We start from the raw sequence: 24,146 nt of genomic DNA, 5'->3' as shown, positions 1-24,146 counted from the left end.
CATGGCACATTACATTAGCATAAAGTATCATCTAACTTAGTCTGTTTCATTTTGTTGCACATTGAACTTTTTGTTTATACTCTGAACATGCACATTTGTTCAGTCAATATTTTTCCACATTTCACTGATTTTAAACATGGTTTGATTGGAAATTGCAACCAGCTGAACATCCTTCCTCCCCTTTGGTGGCCGCTAAACCAAAAGTTTTGTTTATTTTGGTATTAGTTTCTGTTTTGTTTGTCTGTTCTGTGCTGTAAAAACATGGCAGTGCAACATGGTGGACTCCCACTGTTGATACGAAAGGCGCAGGCTTTTGTCCTTATTGTATTCAATTTCTGTCTCCAAATCCTCTTTAATCCTACACACTGGATCTTTACCTATATCTTTTCATTTTTGTAATGCCAATTTCTATTTTTTTTTTTAAATTTATTTATTTATTTTTTGGTTTGTATTTTACTTTTGCAGCAGGCCTCTTTGTTCTTCCTCTATGTTCTTCCTCTAAATTTGGACTGTTATGGATTACGGCAGCAGAGCAAATTCCCTCTTTGTGAAAACATGCCTTGCAATAAACCTGTTTCTGATTTTGATTCTGATCTGAAACAAGTGGGTTTAATGGCTTACATGCTGTACTCTCCAGCAGTTCAGGTGATATATTTTTTGCTTGGACACACTGGTTAATGTTGTTATATAAATCTTCCTCATAGTACACAGAGGAATAATATTGTGGGAGACGTGCAAGGGATGAGATGCAGAAAATGAGAAAATGGTCAGGATAGACAGAGAAGGAAAGAGAAAGTGAGAGACCAAGAGGCAGTGACAGGGTGAAAAAAGGGAGAGCCCTCCAATATCTCCTGTTTTCTATTATTCATGAGTTACAAGAAGCAGTGGAGGGGAAGGAGAAGAAGAGATTGTAGCTTTCTGTCTTTCCCTTGAGTGTAGCCTTCTATAGGACCATCTGCCTCCTTTCTCTACCTCCCATCTCTCAGTCTCTTTTAGTTTCTCTCCAGGTATCTTGTTCAATCAGTCATTTCTGTCTTCTCTTGCAGATTTGAATTTAAGAGTTTTGCATACATATCCCGGAGGCAGAGCTACTCCAGGAGGCTGAAAAACATAAAATGGAGGTAATCAAATGAAACCCTGGTGGTTGGAGCCAAAGAAATGCAGTTTCTCTGCCAAGGAAACATACTGAAGCCCAGCAAAAGGGAAGAAGAAAGGCAGGAGAAAAAACAGAGGCAGTAAAGGATGCTAAGAATTTGAAGGTTTGAATTTTACTTCTTGAAAACCCAAACAGCCTAAAGCCTACCATGATATCTATAGCTGGAAGACAGCTAGATTTCCTAACCATTTCTTGGAGGATTTAGTCACGTTTTTGTATGAAGGATCCATTAAGGAGAAAACTACCAAGAACTTTCTAGCCTATAGGGCATTAGCAGGCTATATAGTATATTTGCTCTACAAAGAACTTTTCTTGGCTAAGAAACATCAAATTGAAACCCTGCAAAATTACAATAGGCAGAAAAAAAGATTTTGATGGCAAGTACACCACCTTAAAATATAAATACATTTCTTGACAAGCTATGGTGATAATCAGCTGGTAAGCTAGATAACCAGACTTTCCATGACCATGAATGTTATTGTGGTCATGAACATTATTTCTATCTTATTTAGCCAAGTGTTGTGGTCTACGAAGGAGAAACAACCAACTTTAGCCTGCCTCCTTTCTGACTTGTAGTTGTGTCAAGTAGTTCTATTAACATATGCCAAAGCTTTTCTGAGAGGCTGAAATGATTCAAGCCCAGGAAAGTAATAGAACAAATAGGGTTTGATGTTAATGTTTTTGGATTTTGTTTTTTTTTTTTGTTTTTTTCACTTTTCCCAATACATAATTAGATTTCCACACACACCCAATTAAACTTCAGTCTCCAGGATAACTCAAATGTTCACTTGTGCTTCACGTCATAAATATCTTTACCCGTCACCATTTTTTCACGGGTGCCCAACCGGTAAGGCCCATGTGCAATGCTTCACTCCTTTTATGCTAAATTTTATTTTACCACCTGCCCAAGTGAGATGCAAAGTTTTCCAAATGGAGGGGGCATTTTCTTACCCCAAACAAGGCAAAGCTTCTTTAATGTTTAAATATGCCAGTTCAAGATTTGTTAACTTCAACTTGACAACCTGTATGGATGATTTCATCCATGCTTGTTTTAATTATTGGGGCAATATTTCTGTCACTATCACTGCACTGTCACTTCATTGATATAGCCATTTGTCTGGCACTGGCAATGGAGGATGTCATCCCCATTTTCTCTGGTACCTACAGCTGTCACAACACCAAATTTACAGTATTTAAATCATAGATAATGGGAGATGGAACCAGTGATTCAAAGGTCTGGAAATAGGCACCTCCTAGACTTGCAGTTTAAAGTATACACTGCTAAAGCAGGTACATACAAAACACATACAAACCAACCAAAACAACCGAGCTGTCTAAAAATCTTCTACTTTATTCAATAAGATAGATGTTTTTGTAAAACATTCAATAAAAAATGATCTTTAATTTATTGCTCATTGTCATCTTTACACTAGGACTTGATCTGATGCATAATTTTCCCAAAGCACTCTCACAAGGAATATGTTGCTAGATATTTAGACAAGATTTTATGCTGTCATTATAATAGTAATAACATACATACGTACGCACGTTCAGATTATATAAAAACAAACCAAACAAGTAAAATTACAGTTGCTGAACAGAAAACAGACAAGGGACAGGCAGACTCAGGGATCCTCTCATGTACCTTTGGAGCTCGGCCTCTGTGAGACCGTAGGAAACAGCAATTTTGTTAGTTTTCTAATGGTGCTGTGTGAGCTAAAAAGGTTTTGAATCCTAAAATCAAATGAAGGAAGCAATAAACTTGAGTCTAACACTGGGGAATACATGCTGAACATGCCTCTGGATGGCTTCTGAAATGGTTCCATTTGGCTTCATTTTGTTGCATATATACTTACTGTTATCCTAAATTCACAATTTTTCATTCACATTTGTTATTGTGTTGCCCAAATGTATTTTTTAATAATTTTTTAAAGAAAAAAATTACAGCAAATAAGACGCACAGTCTAAGATGCGAGCATATTTGATAAAATCATTATCAATTTTTTAGCTCATCATGGGCAATATAATTGTTCATATTTGGTTTAATACATACAGGAAAATGAAATATTTGCACTTATATCTAATAGAAGCAAAGTCAAGCACTGAGTAGCCTTTAGGGAAATGGGTCATCTTGAAGAAAATGTGTATAATGAGACTCATTACAGTACTGAGGTGATGTGAGGCTCCCCTGTCCCAAGTCATTTAGAGAACCCCACATCCTTGCCACTCCTCCTCTCATACACATACTCACTAAGCAGTGTGTGTGTGCGTGTGTGTTTCGTTGATCTGCTCGGCCTCAGGCCTACCTGTGTGTGTAACTGCATGTGTGTGAATGTATATGTGTGTCTTCACAATCTGCAAAGGAGCCTGTCATCCAAATGCTATCATCCAAATGTATGCACAGTTAAAAAATGCACACATAAACACACAATTACAGTCACATGCACGCACACGCAGGCCAGTTCTGAGGTCAGCTGTGATCATGCCGCATATTTACATTCTTGTTTTAAGGAAACTGTGTACAAGGCAGTAGTAGATGGTGATCTGGCAAGGTGTAGTCGATTTTTTGGTCATTTTCTCTTTTTGTTCTTTCAAGGTGGCATATGAGGAAGAGGGGGTGCAGACATAGGAAACAAAAACTAAGGTGGGAGAAAGTTCTCATCAATGAATAAATAAATAAATAAACAAACTACATATTAATCAATAAGTTATTAAGTTAAAGGGGTCCGTCTGTACATGTGTGGAGCAATAGTGTGCGTGCATGTTTCGTTTGCATGTTGATTGTGTGTGTGTGTGTGTGTGTCATCCGCGGGGGCTGTAGCTAAGGAGAAGAAGGAGCAGTAAACTCGAAACCCTCTCCAGAGGACCATAGCTTCATTCTGCTCTGACAACACAAACAGAGCTGCTATGACACTTTCTGACTTAGTGATACTGCAGAATATAAATGCGATAATCATGCTTTGCTATTTTTGTGATATCAAAAGTAAATATGAAAACTGTAGGAGTCACATTCGGGGAATTCACTGTCATAAATTCATTCAAGGCCTCAGTTGTCCCTATGAGTTGGGAACAACTTTTTTGCCTTCTGATGTTCTAATAAAACACTGACCACACTGAATATGAAACTAGTTTGTTTCAAGCATACTGAAACTTCAGACTACAAATAAGCTTGTGTACGCATAACAAAAATCCTTGGAATTCATCTTATCTTTAGATCTGTAACAGTGCTGTTGTTTTTAATTATGCATAATGAGTTAATAATAAGTTAAACGTTTAGAATCTCAATATGCACCATAAGAACCAATAGGTTAGGTTTTTTCCAGTAAGGCTGCATCACCACATGTGATCTTGCTGATGCATGTAGTTAAGTGTCAATTAAAGTGAATTCAATCACATCTGCATTTAATCCATATGTGAGACACTTGTAATAACGTCTAAATTGAGCAGAAAAGCTTGATGGTGAACAAGAATCTTGCTTTGTTTACATCAAGCAAATTGTATACAGTACAGTCATAGGAAATCTTAAGCTATTAAAACCATGATCTGTAAGCCAATACCAGCAAATCCTTGGTGTATACTGTAGTGCTATAAATGAGCTTCATTTAATCATAAATCATTACGGGATGCTATAAATAGTTTGATAAGTTTTGGTGAGCTGTTAACAACTTCAGTGATATTATTTTGTCATTCACAGACTTGTGCATTCTATTAATTTTCAGTTAAATGTGAAAAATTAGTTTTGGTCTTATGATCATTTGTTTACACAGAACAAACCCAACAGATCTACAGTCAGTCTGGCATTGAGAATGTGACTCTACAGTTTATTTAAGTGATCAAATTGGAAGAAAAAAAAATGCTGCGCTCACAGTGAGACTGCAAATGAAGAGAGAAAGCTTGTGACTAGCAGCTGCATAAATAAGTCATCATACATCCATATAGAGACATGTAATAAGAGTATTGAACATCATCATCATATATCATAGTACTGATGATGCATTGCCGTGGCAGGAATAAACTTGCAGTGAATGTGTGGCAGTCAGGGAAAAAAATCCCAAAGTTTGGAGTGATGTTGTGTGAGTGTGTGTCTCTGTGTGATTTCTTCTGCCCTTGTTGGGATGTGTGTTTGGGAAAGGTGGGAGATATCAGCTGTTGTACATTCACGGTGAGAGGTTAGGGGGTCCTGCCATGGCCTTCACGGGTCGGGTCAGGAGGGTCAGGTTTGGGGGTCATCTGCGGGTGCGTGTTGGTCAGGACGATTTAAGATGAAAGGTTATGGTAGGGTGGTCGCTTTCTTCTAGAGAAGGATGCACTTTCCTTTCTCCACCCATGGGTTGTTCTTCATCAGTTCCGGATTCAAGAAAGGATCCTCTGGGACGCCGTCCTCTATCCACTTTACCAAGCTTTGTGGAGAGAGAGAGAGAGAGAGAGAGAGAGAGAGAGAGAGAGAGAGAGAGAGAGAGAGAGTGACAGAGACATTTTTCAAATTCCGGGGAAAGTTTATTGCCACAATCCATCCTATATTAACTTTTCCTCTTTTCCATACAAGGCAAGAGAGTCAGGGAGAATCTGAGTGACCATAGACCAGAAGTAACTAATTACATTTACTTCTACAGCTACTTTTTGGATCCTTTTTTTCAAAAATAGTTATTTTAGTCTTTTTGTTTAACCAGTGAAGAATATTTTACAGCTGTCCTTTAAGCTTTAACACTTGAAAGTAGCCCTTCACAATATATATCAGTGATGATTAGATGAGTGTAGAAGGAAGGATATGTTATGTAATCTCTCAAGGGTTATAGAGTCTCACTTTATATTCAGTTAATTATCCACAGCATAACTGTACTTTACTTGAGAAAAACTATGCACACTTTCAATCACTGCTACTCCTGTTTTTTTTTTTTTGTTTTTAAAGAAGTGCTGATGAAGCCTCAGATGAAGCCACAGTTTCCATGGCCCTTGATCTGCTGGCCCAGCAGTGAGAGAATGAGACAGACAAAGAGAGTGTGAATGATGGCTGCAGCTTTGATGTGATGTGTGCTGCGGCTGGGACTGTGGCCTTCAAGGCAGCATTAGTTAATGTAGTCATATCACTGTTTTAACATTGTGGTGGAATGACTGCTGCTGTCTTATCCAGCAGATATTTCTTGGCCTCTACAAGGTACCCTTGTACTGGAGCTTTTGAGCACTGGTCATCAATGGCCACTGATTTTTGATTTGAGAAAAATGTAAACCTTACTTTTGGGAAATGGGCTTTTTTCTTATAACACAACAATGCAATAGACATTTGTAATATTTTACTTAACTGTCTCATAAACTCTTGATCTCCACATTTACAGTGTGGTGGCTGAGTGTCTTTAAACAAAAACAAGTTGAAACCTGGAGTATATAATGTGAATTCTGCTGTCTTTTGTTGCATTCCCAGTAATATTTGTTCTTAAAAATGCACTGAAGTAGCAGATCAAGTGATTAAGCTTTGTTTGAGTCAAGATGCAGTCATAAGAACAATCCTTTCCACTCATATCTCAATGATGTTTGATGTGAAAGAGAATTAATTCTTATTATAGTTATAACATCTATTTACTGTCTGTGCTCTTTCATTTGCTTCTATATGTGGATGTCTCTTGTTTTACCAAGAGTATATGAAAACATATGAATATGGGTATATGAAACAGAATGTTATGTACTCCAGAGTCGAGTACAGACACAGCCCTCTGCGCTGAGGACACCTCTGGTTCTCTCAAATAGCTGCGCTGTTTTTGAGAGCTAATCGTCTTCTCTCAGTTTAACTTATATGTAAGATGAGACGAAGTCATCTCGTAGCTCATGTAGTAAATGGCCATAGAGCAAAAGTCATCAGTGCCGCCAACCGCTGATGAACTTCTAAGTCTGTCATAACTTATGCTTTTATTCTAAATATCTCCCCATAGTCTTCACTTAATGATAATTATGTTCCGTCGCATATAAAGTAAGAATATTATAATATCGTTTATTGAAGGAATAGTTTTGTGAAATACAATCACTGTATTGTCAGGAGTTAAGTGAGAAGATCACTGACACTCTCATGGTATGGTACTTATGAAGCTACCACCAGCATGAGCATGACCAGCATAGCTTAGTTTATTTGTTTATTCTAGTTTGTTTGTTACTTTTCCATAGGGCAAGTCTATCTATTTCCCCTGTTTGTCTTCTTTATGCTCATGGCTGCTGGCTGTAGCTTCACACCACTGCAGTGCTATTCATCTTTTCAGCTAACCCAGGGAAAGTGTATTACCCAAAATGTCAAAAAGTATTGATGTTGCTTTGCTTAAAACTGCTGTCTTGTACATTTCTTTGACTTGAATTTTTCAGTTACAAACCCTTGTGTCAACGTTTTCATTTTTCATCACAGTGTCAATTGACTGTTACAAATGTTTTGATATTCTCAGTGTATTTAGCTAAAACAAAGCTGTTTCCACCTTTCAAGCTAATTGTCACACTTGTTTTGAGGGGCTTTAACTGTGCAGATGCTTGTAGAGCTTCTGTGGACTAGCTACTCACTCAGTCACTGTTTTGGAGGACTTCTCTCGTTTGAATGCCAGCTGGTATTTGAGGCTCTCCACCTCCTTTTTCATCTGGGGCAGGTCCATCTCATCCATGGCTGCAGCTTAATGTAGGGCTTCTCTACCTGTGCACAGTGGGGAGGCCAGAGTTGTATTTTTATAGTACATAACACGCATTAACAAATAGTAGGCAGACACTCAATACAACTGTGCCCTGTAGCAAAAACAACAAAGTACATCTGATTTATAAATGCTCCTTTGCGATTCCACCTACAGGAAGGAAGAATAGTGGCTGTTAAATTCAGAGTACAAACAAGTGCTGCCAAAACTGGCAGACCTACTTAACACCACAGGATGCACTGAGTTGCCTTCTATCGTGTCCTTGAGACTGTGCTTTAGGAAAAGTTCCACAGCATTAATCAGGATGCCAAATTGAATTACGCTGGCAACCAAAATGACACTAGTTTAACAGCTCATCAATTTTATGCACATTTTGGTTCATTTTTGTATAGTGCTACATGTAGTTGGAGCATTTCATACCAAAACTCATGACTACAGGCTAGAGTAGAGTTTATAGTCAATACCTTAAGGGATGAAAAACAGAACATTTTTGCTTCTATCCAAAAAAAAAAAAAAAGAGAAATGACAGCATGCACTTCTGCTGCATCCCATTGCTTCCCATTCACTTCCCCTCCCATTCCCACGTGTTGTTATGAAATGTAGTGGTGTCCCAACACAGGACTTAGCTCAGTTAGATGAGTGACCAACCCTCCCCCACACCACACTTTCACACCCTGCCACATTAAGAACTGTGTGATGCAAAGAAAGGCAGTAATTCTGAGTCAGAACACTACTTGTAAGGATGTATTAAAGATAGTTAGCTGTAAGCAAATTGTAGCTACATATAGAGAGCAGACTATATTTAGGACTTTACATAACCCACTGAGGCACTCAGGCACACATAGGTCCACACATTTGCACACGGAGAACATGCAAACTCCGGACAGAAGGACCCAGACTGGGATTCAAACCTGGAACCCTCTTGCTGTGAGACGACAGCGCTAACCACTGCACCACCTTGCCTCCCTTCGTCATATATTTTATAAATAATTATTAACTGGATTTGAATGTGTAACTCAGGATTCTGCAGCTGAGAAATCTAAACACGCCAGCAGCCAACCCTTTACAGCAATGTTATCTTCATTCTCTTCTGCTGCGTCTTTGTCTCCCTCCCTGCCCTCTTCCTCTCACTCCCCACCCACGTTCTGTGTCCACTAAACCCACTCATCACTACTCTTCCCCTCTTGTGTGTGTGTGTGTGTGTGTGTGTGTGTGTGTGCATGCCCCTGTGAGTCATTTGAGGATTCGGGTGAGCCAAGTGCTTGTCTAGTCTGCGCTCAGAATCGATCTCCCTGAAGTGCTTCAGCACAGAAACAACAATGCTATTTTTTAAATTCTTGATATTACGCAATTGTCCTTTATGACACTTTAGTGAGTGAGGGGCCTTGTCAGACAGGAAATAGCAGCACCGATTCAACACCTACTTCACCACATTGTCAGGATGCTAATGATGTGCACAAACCATAACATTTGTTGAATTTTTAGTGAAATGGTCTCAAATTCTCTATCTACTGCAGTTAGAATGGCGGTTGGAGAAATGGGTTAAATATACACTGAAAATAAGAATCTAATAATAAAAAACACATGCTTTTTTCTGAGTATGTCCTGAGAGTCATTGCATATTAGAAGGTGAAAAGCTGCACATTTTATTTGATTTCCTGCTGCGAGTTGCATTATAGAAGATCGATACCACTCTTATGTCTGTGCAGTAAATATGAAGGCTACAGCCTGCCGCCAGTGAGCTCAGCTTGGCATAAAGACAGGAAACAGCTGACATTCTGAAGCAACAAAATTGTCCTACCAGCAACTTTAGAGCTCACTGGTTAACACATCGTTTAGCTGTGTTAGTTAGTAAGCAGGTATAAACAATAACTGGCAATTAATGTTTTTTTTCCTCCTCTAAATGGACACTAAGGAAATTGGATCACAGCTATTCAATCCTCTGTCCAAACATTTCAAAGCCTCAGACTAACATGTAAATGGCTGGCTGATTTCAGCTATTTAAAGCTTTTTTTGTTTGTTTGTTTGTTTTTCCTGAGCATCTCAGTCTGCTGTGATTACTACTTCAAAAAAGTGATTCAAGAGGAGGGACAAGAAGAGGTTGTGGCGGGACAAAAACAGCGAGACTTGGATGGGCAATAAGAATGACAGAGAGACATATGTAATAATTTGTGTGTGTATACGTGTGTCCCTTTGTGAGTTTGAGAGACATGCCAGGTGCAATATTACATGACAAAGTGTGTGTGTCTTACCAATATTAGACAGACAGAGAGAGAGGCAGAGCGATGGCCAGTTCCTGGCTGAGATCAGGTTTCAGCAGCATCCTCCAGAGACGACAGGAAGATTGAATGTTTTTCTCTTTCTACTCCCATCACTCACCATCTCCTTCATTCGTATTTTCCCCTTTCTTCCCTTTCCCACTTTCACTCCTATTTGCCTGCTCTGTCCACTGGTTTCCCAGCCTATACCTCCATTACTGTCTAATTTTCTTTCTTCTACTCTGCCTCATTCTCACACTTTTCCTACTCCTCCTCTCTTGCTGTCTTTCTGAAAGATGGATGCATCAAGTGTTAAGCTGAAAATAACTGCATATGGTCAGAGAGTTCTCCAAAAACAAATGTTTGAATATTGATTTAATGTTGCGTAACTGCAGCACAGCCTTATTCTTTTGGCATGATGTCATGATACAGCATGTGACTCCTTTACAGGGTTTAAACGAGCCATCTTCAAATATTAAAAAGTCACCTACCAACCTACTCATAAGGATGTTAGATAAAGTACCGACCCAGAGCATATAAACTCTGCTAGCAGCAGTTGTCATTTTGGTTGACATCACTGACTGGGATGAGAGTAGCTGGAAATGAGAGTAAAGGACACACCTCTTCTGTTGAGATGTGACATTTAGCCTATGGCGCATTTGTGTAGTTACAAAAGTCAGTGGGATTCTAAACAGGAAACCCAGAGGTTCTGCCTTCACAGTTCAGTTATTGATGTTCTGTATGAGAACAGGAAGCTTGACAGATGTGACAGTACAAATATGGGGCGGGGTTTAGCAAACGGTCATTTGCTGCCTGGATTATGTTCACAGGCAATGTTTTTTTTTTAAAGCGACAGATGTTCTACGTTATTTGTACCACGTGGAAATTGAAGATTTGCATACAGAGCTCAGTGCTTTGAGGGTATCACATTCTGAGTATCATGTGTGGTTAGATGGTGGTTACATGTTTTCATGTCACGTCATGTGTTGACTTAATCAGATTTGAGCCATCATCCAAGCACTTAAGAATTACCATATTTGTTTTTTCTTATCATGCTTTAGTTGTTAGAAGATAATATTGTAAAGAAAAGGATTTTGCCTTAGGTTGTAAAAAGTAGGCACTTGTATGTAATGTATGATAATGTATGAATATGTCAAAGGTGGGGTGAGTGATTCTGCAGAGAGACAGCTGATGGTTGAAGTGTCATTCCAGGTCATCAAATACAGATGTTTTGGGTTTGCCATAACCACGTTTGTGTCCGCAGTGACTTCCCTTGTGTTTTCCTGTGTTTCCTGTTTCTCCTGTGTTTCCCAGTGTTCCTCTGTCTCTCCGTTTGAGTGGGTGTGGCCTGCTTCCTTCACCCTCCCTCCTTCCAGCACTGTTTTTAATGCACACCTGCCCTGCATCAGCCTGGTTAGCCCTGCTCTGTTGTCAGTGTTTTTCCCAGCCAATTAGCTCACCAGTTTTGAGTCCTACTATTCTTTTGTCATCATCTCCTGCATTTGGATCTGAATGCACTGCTCAGCTTGTGAAGGGGTTGGTGTCTTGGAGTCAAGCACTACATTAACAGACCAAAATGTAGGTATTTGACGACCTGGGAATGAGACTCAATAATCGCTTGCCAACCCTTTAAATCAAATGAATGGTTTTAAAGAATGTTCCTCTTTTTTCTCCTCACTAATCTCACTCATCTCTCAGCCTCCCTGTATCCATTACAGTGAGGACACACAGGAGGCCAAAGTGCACAATACAGGGAAGCGGAGCAACACAGCACAGATTATGCCTGCTTGCAATCTGCAGTGACAGCTTCAGTGTCTATTTATTTTATTTTATTTTATTCCACATGCTGCATGTGACTCTAACTAGAAAATAGACTAATAATATATATAATATAAAATGACATACTTATTCTAAATTTCTCAGTTGTGTAGGCTATATTCTTTCCACTCTCTTATCTCTCCAGCATTTACCTTTTCCATTGTCCTGTCTCCCTCTGCTTCTCAAATTACCTTGTCATTTGCTCAGCACCCACTAATGTATCATCAGCATCTCGACCACCAGTTAATTAAAACCTGAAGAAAATTTACACAGCACAATACGTAAACATTTCACTAATTTCACTAAAATCTAAATTATAGTAAGTGGTGCATGTGGCTTGGGGTATAAATCAAAAAGAGAAACTGAGGCAGATTTCCCCTCTGCAGATTTCTCCCTTTGTTCCTTTCATTGCTCTGTGACATCTGTTTTCTGCTGTCTTCCATAGATGCCTTGTTAGTAGGTGCTCCTTGTTCATTTTCACAAACAGTTAATCAATTTCTCTGCACATTAGCAATCTCTGTCATTACTAATAAATGTTCCAAAATAACACATTCCACCTAAACCTGCAGTCACATTTAAAGATGCTGGTGTAGTTCATTGTTAAATTAGCATAAACCAGTCTCATAAACCCTTGTCTGCTTACTGTCACACAGCTTCCTCAAAGGTTCCCTCATTGTACTGAAGAGGGTAAACATGTTGGAAGTCTCTTTTTCCCCTGCCATTCCACCATCTGCGATCAGGACAAACTCCAATGGGTTTGCTTTTTTGTTCACACAGGATGTGGTAAGGATGTGTATGGGCTGCAGCCTGCTGACATTTGACCTCCCTGTTGCTGTGTACTCTGGATATGTGTTTTAACAGAGATAAACTGTGGAAATACACTGTAAGTTGTCCTAATAATAATTTAACGTTGCAGCAGATTAGACATCAGCCAGGGTTTTTCATGTACAACATCGGTTTTTTTTGCATACCCTGAATGAGCAGACGAACAAAATGTGTGCCACTTGAACCCCCATGGCTATAACAATGCAGAAAGTCTAGCGTAATTGGGATCAAAGCTGATATATTGTACATTTTTAATAACAAAAGTCACTGTGGACTGCCAAACACGTATGGCGACTGGCAATAATACTGTGAAATAACAGAATCAGTTCTCAGCAGCACAAGACTACAGCCATGCTAGCAGCTCTGTGAGCTTGTCTTAGGCATGACATCAGCATGCTAACGCGTTCACTGTGATGATGCTATCATGCTGATATACCTTAGCAGATGTAATTTTTAGCATGCTACCATTTGCTTATGAGAACGAAACAGAAAATACAGCTGAGGCTGACTGTAAATTACTAATGTATTTCAACATTTCAGTATAATCAACGTTGATTGAGAGCCCTGAGCAGCAGTGTGTGGTGTTCGGTTGATGGTGTGTATGCAGTGGCGGATATGGAGCAATAAGTCTAAACTGGGACACTTTGCCATGAAGTGAGGTCAGGTTTGCCTCAAGATTATGCCCAAGTATTATGGAAGATGAAGAACAAGTTAATTACATTTGCTTTATTAAAAAACATTCTCTGAGCTCTTCTAATCAAACTTTTTCTGCCTGGCTGACTGAACCTCGGAAATGTATTGTACAATCAAAGAGTGGCTTGTCATCCAAAAGGCTGTTGTGTGTTTGTTTGTTTGTGTGTGTGTCTGTGCGTGCATGTGCTATTTTTTTACAGATATATTTGGGTGGGAGTCTGATGTGGACTGAGGGGTGGTTGTTTTAGGGGAGGGTATGTAGGTCGCATAGTGATTTGGGTCAAAAGCATCCAGAGATTAACCTCTACCCCCTGTCTCCACCGCTGTCTTCCCAGCCCCACACAGTAATGTACGGTCTGTATGTGTGTGTGTTAGTGGAGCAGGTGGCAGTTTGAGGTGAGCTGCAACCAATGCTTAATGTGCTGAATCGCTCTGCTTGACTTGATGATCTATCATGATGGCGGATGTAACAGCTTGGAGGAAAAACTAGGAAACCAAAGGTGAAAGGGACATGAAAAAGAGAGTGAAAGAGGCAAAGATTAAGAGAAGAGGCTAAGACACAAGCAGAGACGCCAGGCAAAGCGACAGATGAAGGGAAACAGAGTGAGAGACTCTTCTTGCCTCTATAGCTACTGCATTGTAAATAGAGACTAAAAATAGAAAGGAACAGGCAGAGCTCCTCTGACCAGCTGAGAGTAGAGACTAAGAAAAAAAGACGAGGCTCCTTGCCGTTGAAACGAGGAGGAGATGCTGCTGTGGATAATGAATGCTAGGCGTTGACACACAATGTTTGAGCTTTTACAACAAGCCAGTCTGTTCTGCACTTCAATAAGCTCTGAAGCGACTGGGAGCAGTCCAGCTGATATCACACCAGTGTGTCCCTGACTACATGGGGAAACATCTCATCCATCAGATCTGATCAATAAAAGCATCAGCGGGACTGGATGGAATAGATGTTTTTCATGTATGTCAGGACACTGTGAGGTCATCTGTTACATATCTGGCCCACCATTCTCCTATTGTGATTATCTCCATCAAAGCTGTAATCGGGGTGTGTTTGTCCCTAAGTCTGTGGGTGTGGCCCCCACAGGGTGAAAAGGAAAATCAGGACCAGGGGAGGGGCCAGAGGGATGGCCTATTGAACAGGCCTGTGGGCTATGAGCCCAGGGGAACCTGAATCAAAACCTCCATATATAGTGGCAATAAACATCTCCTGTTGAAAAGTCAATCAAATGAGCACAAAGAAAAGCAAAATGACCACAAAATCACTACAAAGGGATGGAAAATAAACACAAGAAGATGCAGAACTACAAGAGACAACACATGACCAAAAAAATGATGTAAAGTGACTACAAAGAGATGCAAAACAACCGCAAAGAGACACCAAAAACAACGAGAGATGCTAAATGACCACAGAATGACCAACAAATTACTACAAGTGACACAGCTGTTTTGTGTTTTGTGTCTCTTTGAGTCTGGGTATGTTGCTGCTGCGAGGGTTAAAATGGAGCATTTTACATGTTTTTCTATTTCATAACCTGTCTATGGCTGCAGGGTTTTTGCTGTTTATTGATCATTATGTAGATATTCTTCATATATTGTTATTTAGAATATTTAAAGTTGTTTATTTGACATTTATTTATCAGACTGAATTATGAGTCCAACTTTTAATAATGTACAGGCTTTAAATGTGAGTCTTCACACATTTTGCACATTTTCCTCGCTTCTTTAAGTCTCGGCCCCGTATTTAAAAGTTGCTGCTCAAAGCCGGAGGCAAGCATCCTCTATCCTTAAAACAGGGTCAGGTGAGGCCACAGAAAGAGAGGCAAAAGGAAAAGAAGTGAGCGAGAGAGGAGGAGGATGAAGCGCAGAGTAGAAATGTAAGTTTTATGTAATGTTTGTGGGTTCTGTATGGGCGGGTATTGAGGGGTATGTGTGTGTGTGTGTGTGTGTGTGTGTGTGTGTGTGTGTGTGTATTGGGATGCTGGAGGCGGACAGCACAAAGTGTGAAATCGTCAACCCAAGTTATTGCACTTTGAAATGCACCTATAAATGACTAATGATATACCTGCATGCACAAACTCTCATTTTTGCTTGTGATACATCTGATTCATTTTGATGCCCATTTTGTATCTACTTTACGCAAAATACTGTATTGTTTCAGAAAGGCTTGTAATCAGGATATTAGAGGAAAGCCACTGTGTTGGCACAACAGGCACGGTGAATGACTACAGCCTAATTATATAATGTGGCTAAAAGAGACAGTCGCATCTCTTACCTCACTGATGCGCCGGTGGAGGCTGTTGCTCTTTCCAAGTCTGACCGGTGCAGTTAAACCGGAGGGAAGGACAGACAGTAGAACGAGAAGAAGAAGACAGCTGGATAGAGGATTTTATTTCCCAGCTACAACACAAATAACAGCAGACTTAATGTCCGGATACTTTGTTTATCTCGGGGAGGCGGTGCGCACTCTCTGTATCCACTGGAAACGATCAAGGATAAAATCCGCAATCTCCGGAGTGAAACAGACGATGACGACCAGTCTGAGGCTGTCTGTTGGAGTCTCTTCTTACCCGGTAGTCTGCCCGGTAGTTCCGTTTGTTGTTGCTGCTGAAGGTGCCCGAGAATGAGGCGGGGGGAAATAGGAAGCGGACAAGTTAAACGAGCTGATCCCGTGTGCGCTCCGCCGTTCACTGCCCGCTTCTCTGCTGGGAGTCTCCTATATGAGCACCCGTTTGTGTGTGTGTGTGTGTGTGTGTGTGTGAGGGAGAGAGAGAGTGAGAGGGAGGGAGAGAGAGTTCCCTGAGGATGCGTTTAGAGAGTTGCCCAGGCGAGGCAGAGAGAGGGATGGAGGAGGAGGAGGGCTGTTTGAGCAGGTACTACTGTCAAGGAAGGGAGGACTGCAAACTGTCTTCACCGCGTGTGTGTGTGTATGTGTGTGTGTGTGCCAGACTCTGGATTTCTGCCCTAATATGGACACTTTATATAGCTCCATCAGCAAAAGGCAGATTGAGGTTCTCACCGATAGGATGAAAACTTAACTGGGTGGGTTTGTTTTACTTCACATAAGAGAAATACTGTATTTGAGCCAAGGTAATCAATAAAGGGAATCACATTCTTTTCAAATTGGTTTTGTCTTCTAAGTGTCACTCAAGAGAATCATGTAATATTTAATGACTTTTTATTGTTATTCTCTCAAAACTTAACCAATCGGTTGAGATTAGGGTAATCTTTACCCTTTGTGGTAAAGAAATTACTTCTTAAACAACTGTACAGCCCTAACATTATTACCACCGGCCTAATACTGAGTAGGTCCCATGTTTGCCATCACCGAAGCATGGACACCACTCTATCTCTGAAGGTATGCTGTGGTATCTGGCACCAAACCAGTACATCCCACAGATGCTCGATTGGATTGAGATCTGGATCATTTGGAGGTCAAGTCAGCAACTCAAACTCTTTGCTGTGTTCCTCAAACCATTCTTGAACCATTTTTGTAGTGTGGCAGGGTACATTGTCCTGTTGGAAGAAGCTGGTGCCATCAGAGAATACAGTTTCCGTGAAGGGGTTTAGTGGGTCAGCAACAATGTTTAGGTTGATGGTACTTGTCAAAGTAACATCCACATAAAGACAGGACTCAAAGTCTCCCAGCAGAACATTGCCCAAAGCACCACACTGCCTCCACCGGCTTGCCTTCTTCCCATAGTGGTGGACACGGGTCAGCATGGGCACCCTGACTGGTCTGCAGCTTCACATCCCCATACACAACAAATTGCAATGCAACACACTGTGTGTTCTGATGCATTTCTGTCAGAACCAGCATTACATTTTTTACCAATCTGAGCTGCAGTAGCTCTTCTAATGGATCGGACAACATAGCTTTCCCTCCCCATGTGACCCTGTTGGTGGTTCACTGTTTTTTTTTTTTTTTCTTCCTTTGCCCACTTTTGGTAGGCCTGTGAATATTCTCATTCATCCAGGTCATGGTTATCTCAAGGAAATTCAATCAAACGCAACTGGACTTAGTTATTTGTCTTTGAAGACTGGGAACATCCCATAAGTGCAGTTTTGGGGATGCTCTGAGCCAGACGTCTAGCCATCACAATTTGGCTGTTGTCAAAGTCTCTCAGATCCATACACTTGCCCATTTTTTCTGCCTCCAACACATCAGCTTGAAGGACAAAATGTTCACTTGCTGCCTAATGTATCCCACCCACTGCCAGGTGCCACTGTAACTAGATAATCAATTTTATTCACTGGTATACACATTTTCAGATTATAAATTGCTGCCAAGACCATAAAGCTGATGTTATTCCATTGTATATTTGCTGAAATGATCATATAATATCATTTTAGTTATTTTACAATGAAAATAAAGCAATATTTAGGTAACGCCATGGCGATACCGCATACTGGAACTGTAGGCAATGCACTTTTTGCTTACACTGAGGTGTGAGGAAAATATTTTATACAGAAAAACTATTGTGGTGTGGCACCAAAATATGAACAATTCATATATATTATTCAAGGAGTACACTGCATAACTGCATGGCTTTTTTGTTTTTATATGATCATTGATTGGTTTTAATTGCCTGGCCTGGTTATTAATATTTCATTATGCTTACTCTCCCAGTCAGCTTGGTGAATAATGACTTTGCTACATTTTCGGTAGAAACCTCAATACATGCACATGCACGATGCATCAGTCCAGCAGCATAAAGGGTCAGTTAAAGTGTCAGCTGAAATGTAAGCACTGAGAGCAGCTAAAATTTACAAACAGCAGTTTGCCGTAAACAAAAGAAAACTTCTAGATGGCACCAACAGTGATAGTTCTCATGGATGAAAAAAGAAAATGGTGCCACCAACAAAACCAAATGAAACCCTTAATGAAAAAAGAAGACATTTTAACACTGCTTTTAAGGAGGCAAAATGCAAAAACATATGTATTAACAGGCGAGATATCACTATGATGTATATGTCTCCATTAACAGCATAAAGAAGAAGCTAAAGGACAATGGGAGAATGAAAAAGGGAATTGATTCAGTCACTTTGTATATTTTCAGCCAAACTGTGTGTGTCTAATAGTGACAGCCAGACAAAACTGATGCCTGAGTGGTGGCTGTGTGTATCTTGTCTTCACTTCACATTCAGAGTGGAGCAACAGTCCTTTCTGGTCTGTGTTAATATCTTCTGCAGGCTATCAGCACAGTCTTCTTCAGAAAGAAGTCCAGTCCACACAGCTCTCCTGCTCTGCGCTTCACTTCCGCTCGATAACATCACATTAAATGACTTTCAGCCCAGCGATGTGGTCTAAACTGGCCATCTCAAAATCTGGTCTGCGCTGAATCAGCAGACTGCAGTAAGTTGGCGCCATCTGTCAAAAGACAGGACTCTGGGCCCTCATTTAAATTCTCTGACCGAGATGATGACTCATTGTACTTAACAATTACTTAAGATTTCTATAATGACTTGTTTTAAAGGAATAGTTTGTCATTTTACAAAATAAGTCAATTCTTGGACAAGAAGATTGATACCACTTTCATTATTGGTTTATGTGTTGTTGCAGCTAGTTGACTTAGCATAGCATGAAGGCTGGCAGGGGGAAACAAAAGCCTAGCTTGGTCCAGTCCACTTATAATGACCTCAAACGCTCACTAATTAAACACAAGATTCCAAAATTCAAATTCCAGTGTGTCTCTGAGTGATGTACTGCCTTGTAAGTGCTGCTGTGCACTTAATAAGCACAAGACAACCTCAAACCTGTGCTACAATATGAATAATGATGAGATGAAATGCTTGTATAATGTTAATAATACACGTGGGATAATGTTGTATAAATAATCTAGTTCTGATGTGGACGGTGGATCTTTTGTTTATCAATTCATCTGGTTGCTCTTTCACTCTTCATTAAGTGTAACTCTACTTTTTTTTATTTTGAGTGTTTATTCGTTAAAAGGCAAGACAAGACACACAATAAACGCACAATAAAAGTTAAAGATACATTTTACAAATAGATTTTTCTTTTCAAATTTTCTATAAGTATCACATTAATATTGTTATTGTGGATTCTTTTTTGCCATAATGGTGCAGTGAAAGTATGATACCCAGACAGCTCTACCCACAATAAATGATTTTTTTAATTTATTTATTTTTTTTGTCGTGTTAAACTTAGGTCCAGTATTCACTCTCCTTTTAGCTCTGCTTTTGGTCTCTACCAACCAGTCACGAAATGTGTCTGTCTGCTGTTTGTTGCTGGACAGGTAGTATACAGTCAGCTAACTGTTGCAGCAGAAGTAAAAGAAACTGAACAAAACGGTTGTGGGCTGCAAAACTAAAATAATGAAGCTGAAAGGCACTACATATGTTTACGCTGTGGCTTTTTAATCTTTTGTTTTTTACACAAAGTCAATGTGGTTGACCTGCCTTCTCTGCACTCTAACTAACAGTTAGGCCTTGTTTGGTTGTTTGTTTTCTTACATTTGACTAACCTACTCTGCTGTAATGGGCTACTGGATGCTTGAATTGCCCTCGGGATAAATAAATTATCTATCTATTTATCTATCTATATAAAGGTCTGTGGAGCTGATCGGAACTGCAGAATTGGGTGGTAATTTGTAATCCATTTCACATCATGTGATCCATTGTTAATACAAAAATGTTGATTAATGCTCCTTTAAAACAGATCAAATTTATTAATACCCATCCTTGTAAGCTCTAGCCAAACTTGCATTTACCCCAATTACGGTTTTGAAAATCTGTAACAGGTGACCTAGTTCACTCACATCTGACTTGTTTTTGAGTCTGTGTAACATAGGAGAACCTAGTAGCCTCTGCAGCATTGTCACTGCCACCACACCACACTCACATTCACACCCAGTGATAACAGACATTGCCTCAAGACACTGATCTGGTTTTAGTCCATCAGTTTGTTCGGGAACGTGAATGAATGAATGAATAAAAGTTCTTGTGTAAATGATTGATTTATATTGAGGAGAGTAAATCCAGGATGGAAACTGCAAAAACAGTACTGAGAAACATGAAAAGAAGAGAAATTTAGATGAAAAAATTGAAAGCATGTTATCGACCCTGCCCTCCACCCACAGTAACAGATATTACACTTCACAGGCTCCATTAAGAGCTGTGACAATCTCAGAGGGTAGAGATACCAAGATGGTGCCTAGATGGAATTAGTCCCTTCCACTTCACAGGATCATGGCCTGCCACTCTTTAAAGTCCCCCTGGAAAAAAAAAAATCCATTTCCATTCAGTTGACAGTTGATTTCCTGTACCTGCCGTCACTGTGCAGCTGGAGCCAGGGTGCACACTGGGAGCAAAAGCGGTCAACCACTTACACAAGAGGTGTGAAATGGCCTGGAAATTGGCTGTCTCGCTGTCCTAGAAAAACCTTGAAGAGTGTTTTTTTCCCTGATACTGTTGGTTCCCAAAAAGCAGAAGGCAGGGGGCCCACTTGAGAGCTGTGCTGCTCAGCTTCACATGTACTCACGCTACATTCATGCCATGTCAGCAGAATGGGAATACCAGGAAGACATACTGGTGGTAAGAGTCAGGAGTGTTCACATATCAAAAGTAAGCTGATAAATTACAGTAAAAGTCCTTCTGAAGACCTTGAGAGTCAAGGAGATGAAGAAAGTAACAGTAGACTCTTTGCACAATCATTATTTCAGTAACTCAGATATCTTATGAGAATGGTTGTCTATTATTCTAGCCCATACTCCGTTGTTGGCATCTGACTAAAATTGACGACTCATGTCATATTGCAGTTATGCTGTAACTTTTAGCATTGTTCTTCAACTACATCAGTGCTTTTCAAACTGTGGGGACGGTCTCCTCAAGAGGGCATAGAGCCACTGCCTGGGGGGACATGAATGAATAGACAAAATATGGAATGAAACAAGCTAGTATCAGTATGATTTATGCAGGAAAATAATATTTGACCTGAACCCTTTTTTTCTTCCCCTCTCATTATTAAGGATTGGTGAAACTGTGCGCCCACTGATGTGAACTTTCTCAGCTTCTGAAGGAGGGCCAGAAAGAGTTTGAGAACCACTGAACTGACGCTGACGAAAAATAGTTCTGTAGGTGAACATTGTTATAAAAACAATTAATTCAATTTTCCCCTTTCACTCTTGAATTAGAGATTTCAGTCCTGATGAATTTTGTGCCTGACAATAGACCTTTTTTGTTGCAGGCATTTTGATGTGACAGGTCAAACTATTCGTATTAATGAAGGCTCTGTTCCATTTGAAGCAGCCTCTGTAACGACCAGATGAACACGAACACGTTTTTCTTTCTAAATGGCTCTGGAAACACCTCCTGGGTTTAGGCTTTTGACGAGTTGTTTCTAATCCAGGAAGTCTCCACGCTTTCACCCATTCCCATTAATCTGATGTCATTTATGTTATGACATATTTGATGAATGGTCACAGTCAGTAAAGAGGGTCTGGATAAGATTAGATTAGATTAGATTACACCTCTTTGTGTAAATGTGAATGCTGCTGCGATGTCCCTCTGTATGTGTGTGTTTGGTGTGCTGGGATTTGACGTCCTTCAATAGATTACTGCTGCTCCATTAGAGAAAGTCGACTGCTTTAATGAGACCAGTTCATCAAACATGCTGGTGATCAGGGCTTTAACACGCTGTAACACCAAACACATACACAGTATGATCTAAAAAAATGTACTCATGACAAGTAGAGGAGACAGGCAGAAGCTGTCCGAGCGGAAACATCAATCGAAAGCGTAGCAGTATGACTTAATCTGTTTTGTTAGTGGGATACTGTTTTTAAGTCTAAATGACAAATGACATAAACACAATTTTAATGTTTAATGTCCTTTGTCATTAAACAATGATAGAGGGTAGTGAATTGTTTCATTCGCAAGCTAAATATTAATGAGAATAAAGTTATGTTATTGCTCTTAATGCTTTTAGAATTGTAACAATGTGCTTAGGAGAATAGGTCACCATTTTGGCAGATTTTCTTTCACTCACTGTCTTGCCAAGAGTTGCCAAATTAAAAATATTGATATCGCTCTCATATCTGTATGGTGAATACAGTATGAGGTTACTGCCAGCAGCTGGTTAGCTTAGCTTAGCACAGAGACTGGAAACGGGGGGAAACAGCTAGCCTGGCTCTGTCCAATGAAAACAAAATGTGCCTGCCAGCACCTGTGAAGCTGCTTAACCCAGTTTCCAGCCATTATGCTAAGCTAAGGTAAACTGGGGTTTGATGGGCTGCTTGTGGTTGCTTCATATTAAGTATTAAGTATTACTTTTAGCATTTTAGAAAATGTGAAAATATACCTTTAAACAACTGACAAAAACTCTAACATTACACTCTGTTAAATGTGTCTCCACAAGTCACTTAAATGAGCAGGTATGAACTACAGTTATATCAAGTGTTGAGGTTTTTACTAGACAGTTGAGTTTCTGTGAAGGAAAATCAGGCTGAAGTTTCACTTTCCCTTTCAATATGAACATTATCATTGCTTTTCTCTGTGGGAAGCATTCCTTTGTTTTGTCTGCAAACGAGAAGACTCATTGATGTATAAATCTGCAGCTCCCAGAATATTCAGCAGGAAAAATTAATGGCTTTGATCAAATCCTCAGTGCTGTTCACTTGAACTTCCCAATAAAAGTGCACCTTTAATCACCCAGATTGAGTCTGTTTGCGTGCAGAGAGGTGAAGCATATTTAAAACTGAATACCACACATAGAGATGGGGCAGCAGCGGTGATGTGAGCACCAACAGCACTTAGAGACAAGGTCTTACTCAGCACTGATCATTAATTCATGACACGCATCTCAGATGGAACCTCAGATCTGAAACCTCAGCCCAACATAACTGGAAAAAAAATGTCAAAATGAACAAGAATTTCATACATAGATGGGTAAAGGGTGGGAAAGAAAGAAAGAAAACAACAGTGAAAAGAGAGAAAGGTTCATTAGGACCAATGAGAGTCTGCATTTTTCCTGTTCTCTTTCTAAAAACATTCCACTCTTCTCCATCATGTCCCACAAGGGGAATATTCCATTCCTCTCTGCACTCAAACTTTGAACTCCTCTGACCACAGTCCACATTTGCCAACACCCAACAAATCCAAAAAAAGAAGAATAAAAGAAAATAATTATAATGATGTCCTGATTTGATGAGCAAAGCTGGATGAGGGTTATATTTTTGTTTCATCTGTGAACAGTTAACATAAATAACAGTTTCACTGAATATCCAGCTGTTAATGTGGTTATTTGTGAAAATAGATAAAATCCTACTCTCTCTCCTTTCTTCATCCTCTGTCCCTTTCCAACTCCTGTTGCTTCCATCATCCTGCTCCACTCTTTCACCCAGCACCACCATCAGGAACCCCCACCCCTCCTCCATTGTGCGCCTAGCTGTCTCTCTGTAATCCAGTGTGTCTCTTTGTGGATGTACAGCATGTGGCTCAGCTGCACTTTGGCCCCTAATGGACCCAGTCAATGGGGAGAATTGCCATGCTGTTGTCTCTATCAAGGTCAAGTGTGTGCATACGAGCACGCGTGTTTTTATGTGTGTTTGGTGGGTTGGCGGCCTTGTGGTTTGAGTGTGTTCTTTGTTTGCATGTGTGTTTGCAGAGTATCCATGAAAGGGTGCAACTAATATTATTTGTATTTAATTATCATCTCTGGTTACATTGTGCTTTTATTTAACTTCAACTAACTGTAACTTTTTAACTGTAATGTTTGCT

The 24,146-nt window shown here is 40.0% G+C and overlaps 1 protein-coding gene and 1 long non-coding RNA gene across 4 annotated transcripts; one reads left to right on the top strand and one right to left on the bottom strand.

Moving 5' to 3' along the window:
• Window positions 1–1,973: 1,973 nt before the first annotated feature.
• Window positions 1,974–16,146, bottom strand: gng13b (guanine nucleotide binding protein (G protein), gamma 13b). 3 transcript variants are annotated; one of them, XM_046416341.1, is made up of 3 exons: window positions 15,685–16,146; window positions 7,691–7,817; window positions 1,974–5,556 (listed from the first exon to the last, which is right to left on the bottom strand). In XM_046416341.1, exons 2-3 carry the CDS (start codon window positions 7,786–7,788, stop codon window positions 5,451–5,453), a joined length of 204 nt encoding a protein of 67 aa, XP_046272297.1. In that variant the 5' UTR covers window positions 7,789–7,817; window positions 15,685–16,146; the 3' UTR covers window positions 1,974–5,450. The 3 variants fall into 3 exon arrangements, with proteins under 3 accessions (XP_046272297.1, XP_046272299.1, XP_046272298.1); XM_046416343.1 differs by lacking the exon at window positions 15,685–16,146 and adding an exon at window positions 10,692–11,404; XM_046416342.1 differs by lacking the exon at window positions 15,685–16,146 and adding an exon at window positions 10,065–10,681.
• LOC124073821 lies at window positions 11,539–13,323 on the top strand. Its single transcript, XR_006845729.1, has 3 exons — window positions 11,539–11,648; window positions 12,542–12,671; window positions 13,254–13,323. It is a non-coding gene; the product is annotated as an uncharacterized LOC124073821 (long non-coding RNA).
• Window positions 16,147–24,146: the final 8,000 nt, after the last annotated feature.

The sequence above is a fragment of the Scatophagus argus genome, chromosome 16 (assembly GCF_020382885.2).
Source record: "Scatophagus argus isolate fScaArg1 chromosome 16, fScaArg1.pri, whole genome shotgun sequence".
Classification (NCBI taxonomy): Eukaryota; Metazoa; Chordata; class Actinopteri; family Scatophagidae; genus Scatophagus; species Scatophagus argus.
Note: the sequence above shows the minus strand (reverse complement) of the source record. Positions and strands in the feature narration are given on the sequence as shown.

Bases quoted from the DNA above. Each gene is read 5' to 3' on its own strand.
- gng13b (XM_046416341.1), bottom strand. From the start codon at position 7,788: ATGGATGAGATGGACCTGCCCCAGATGAAAAAGGAGGTGGAGAGCCTC. The intron at 5,557-7,690 runs GTGAGTAGCTAG...CTCTCCACAAAG, and splicing joins TCCTCCAAAACAGTGACTGA to CTTGGTAAAGTGGATAGAGG.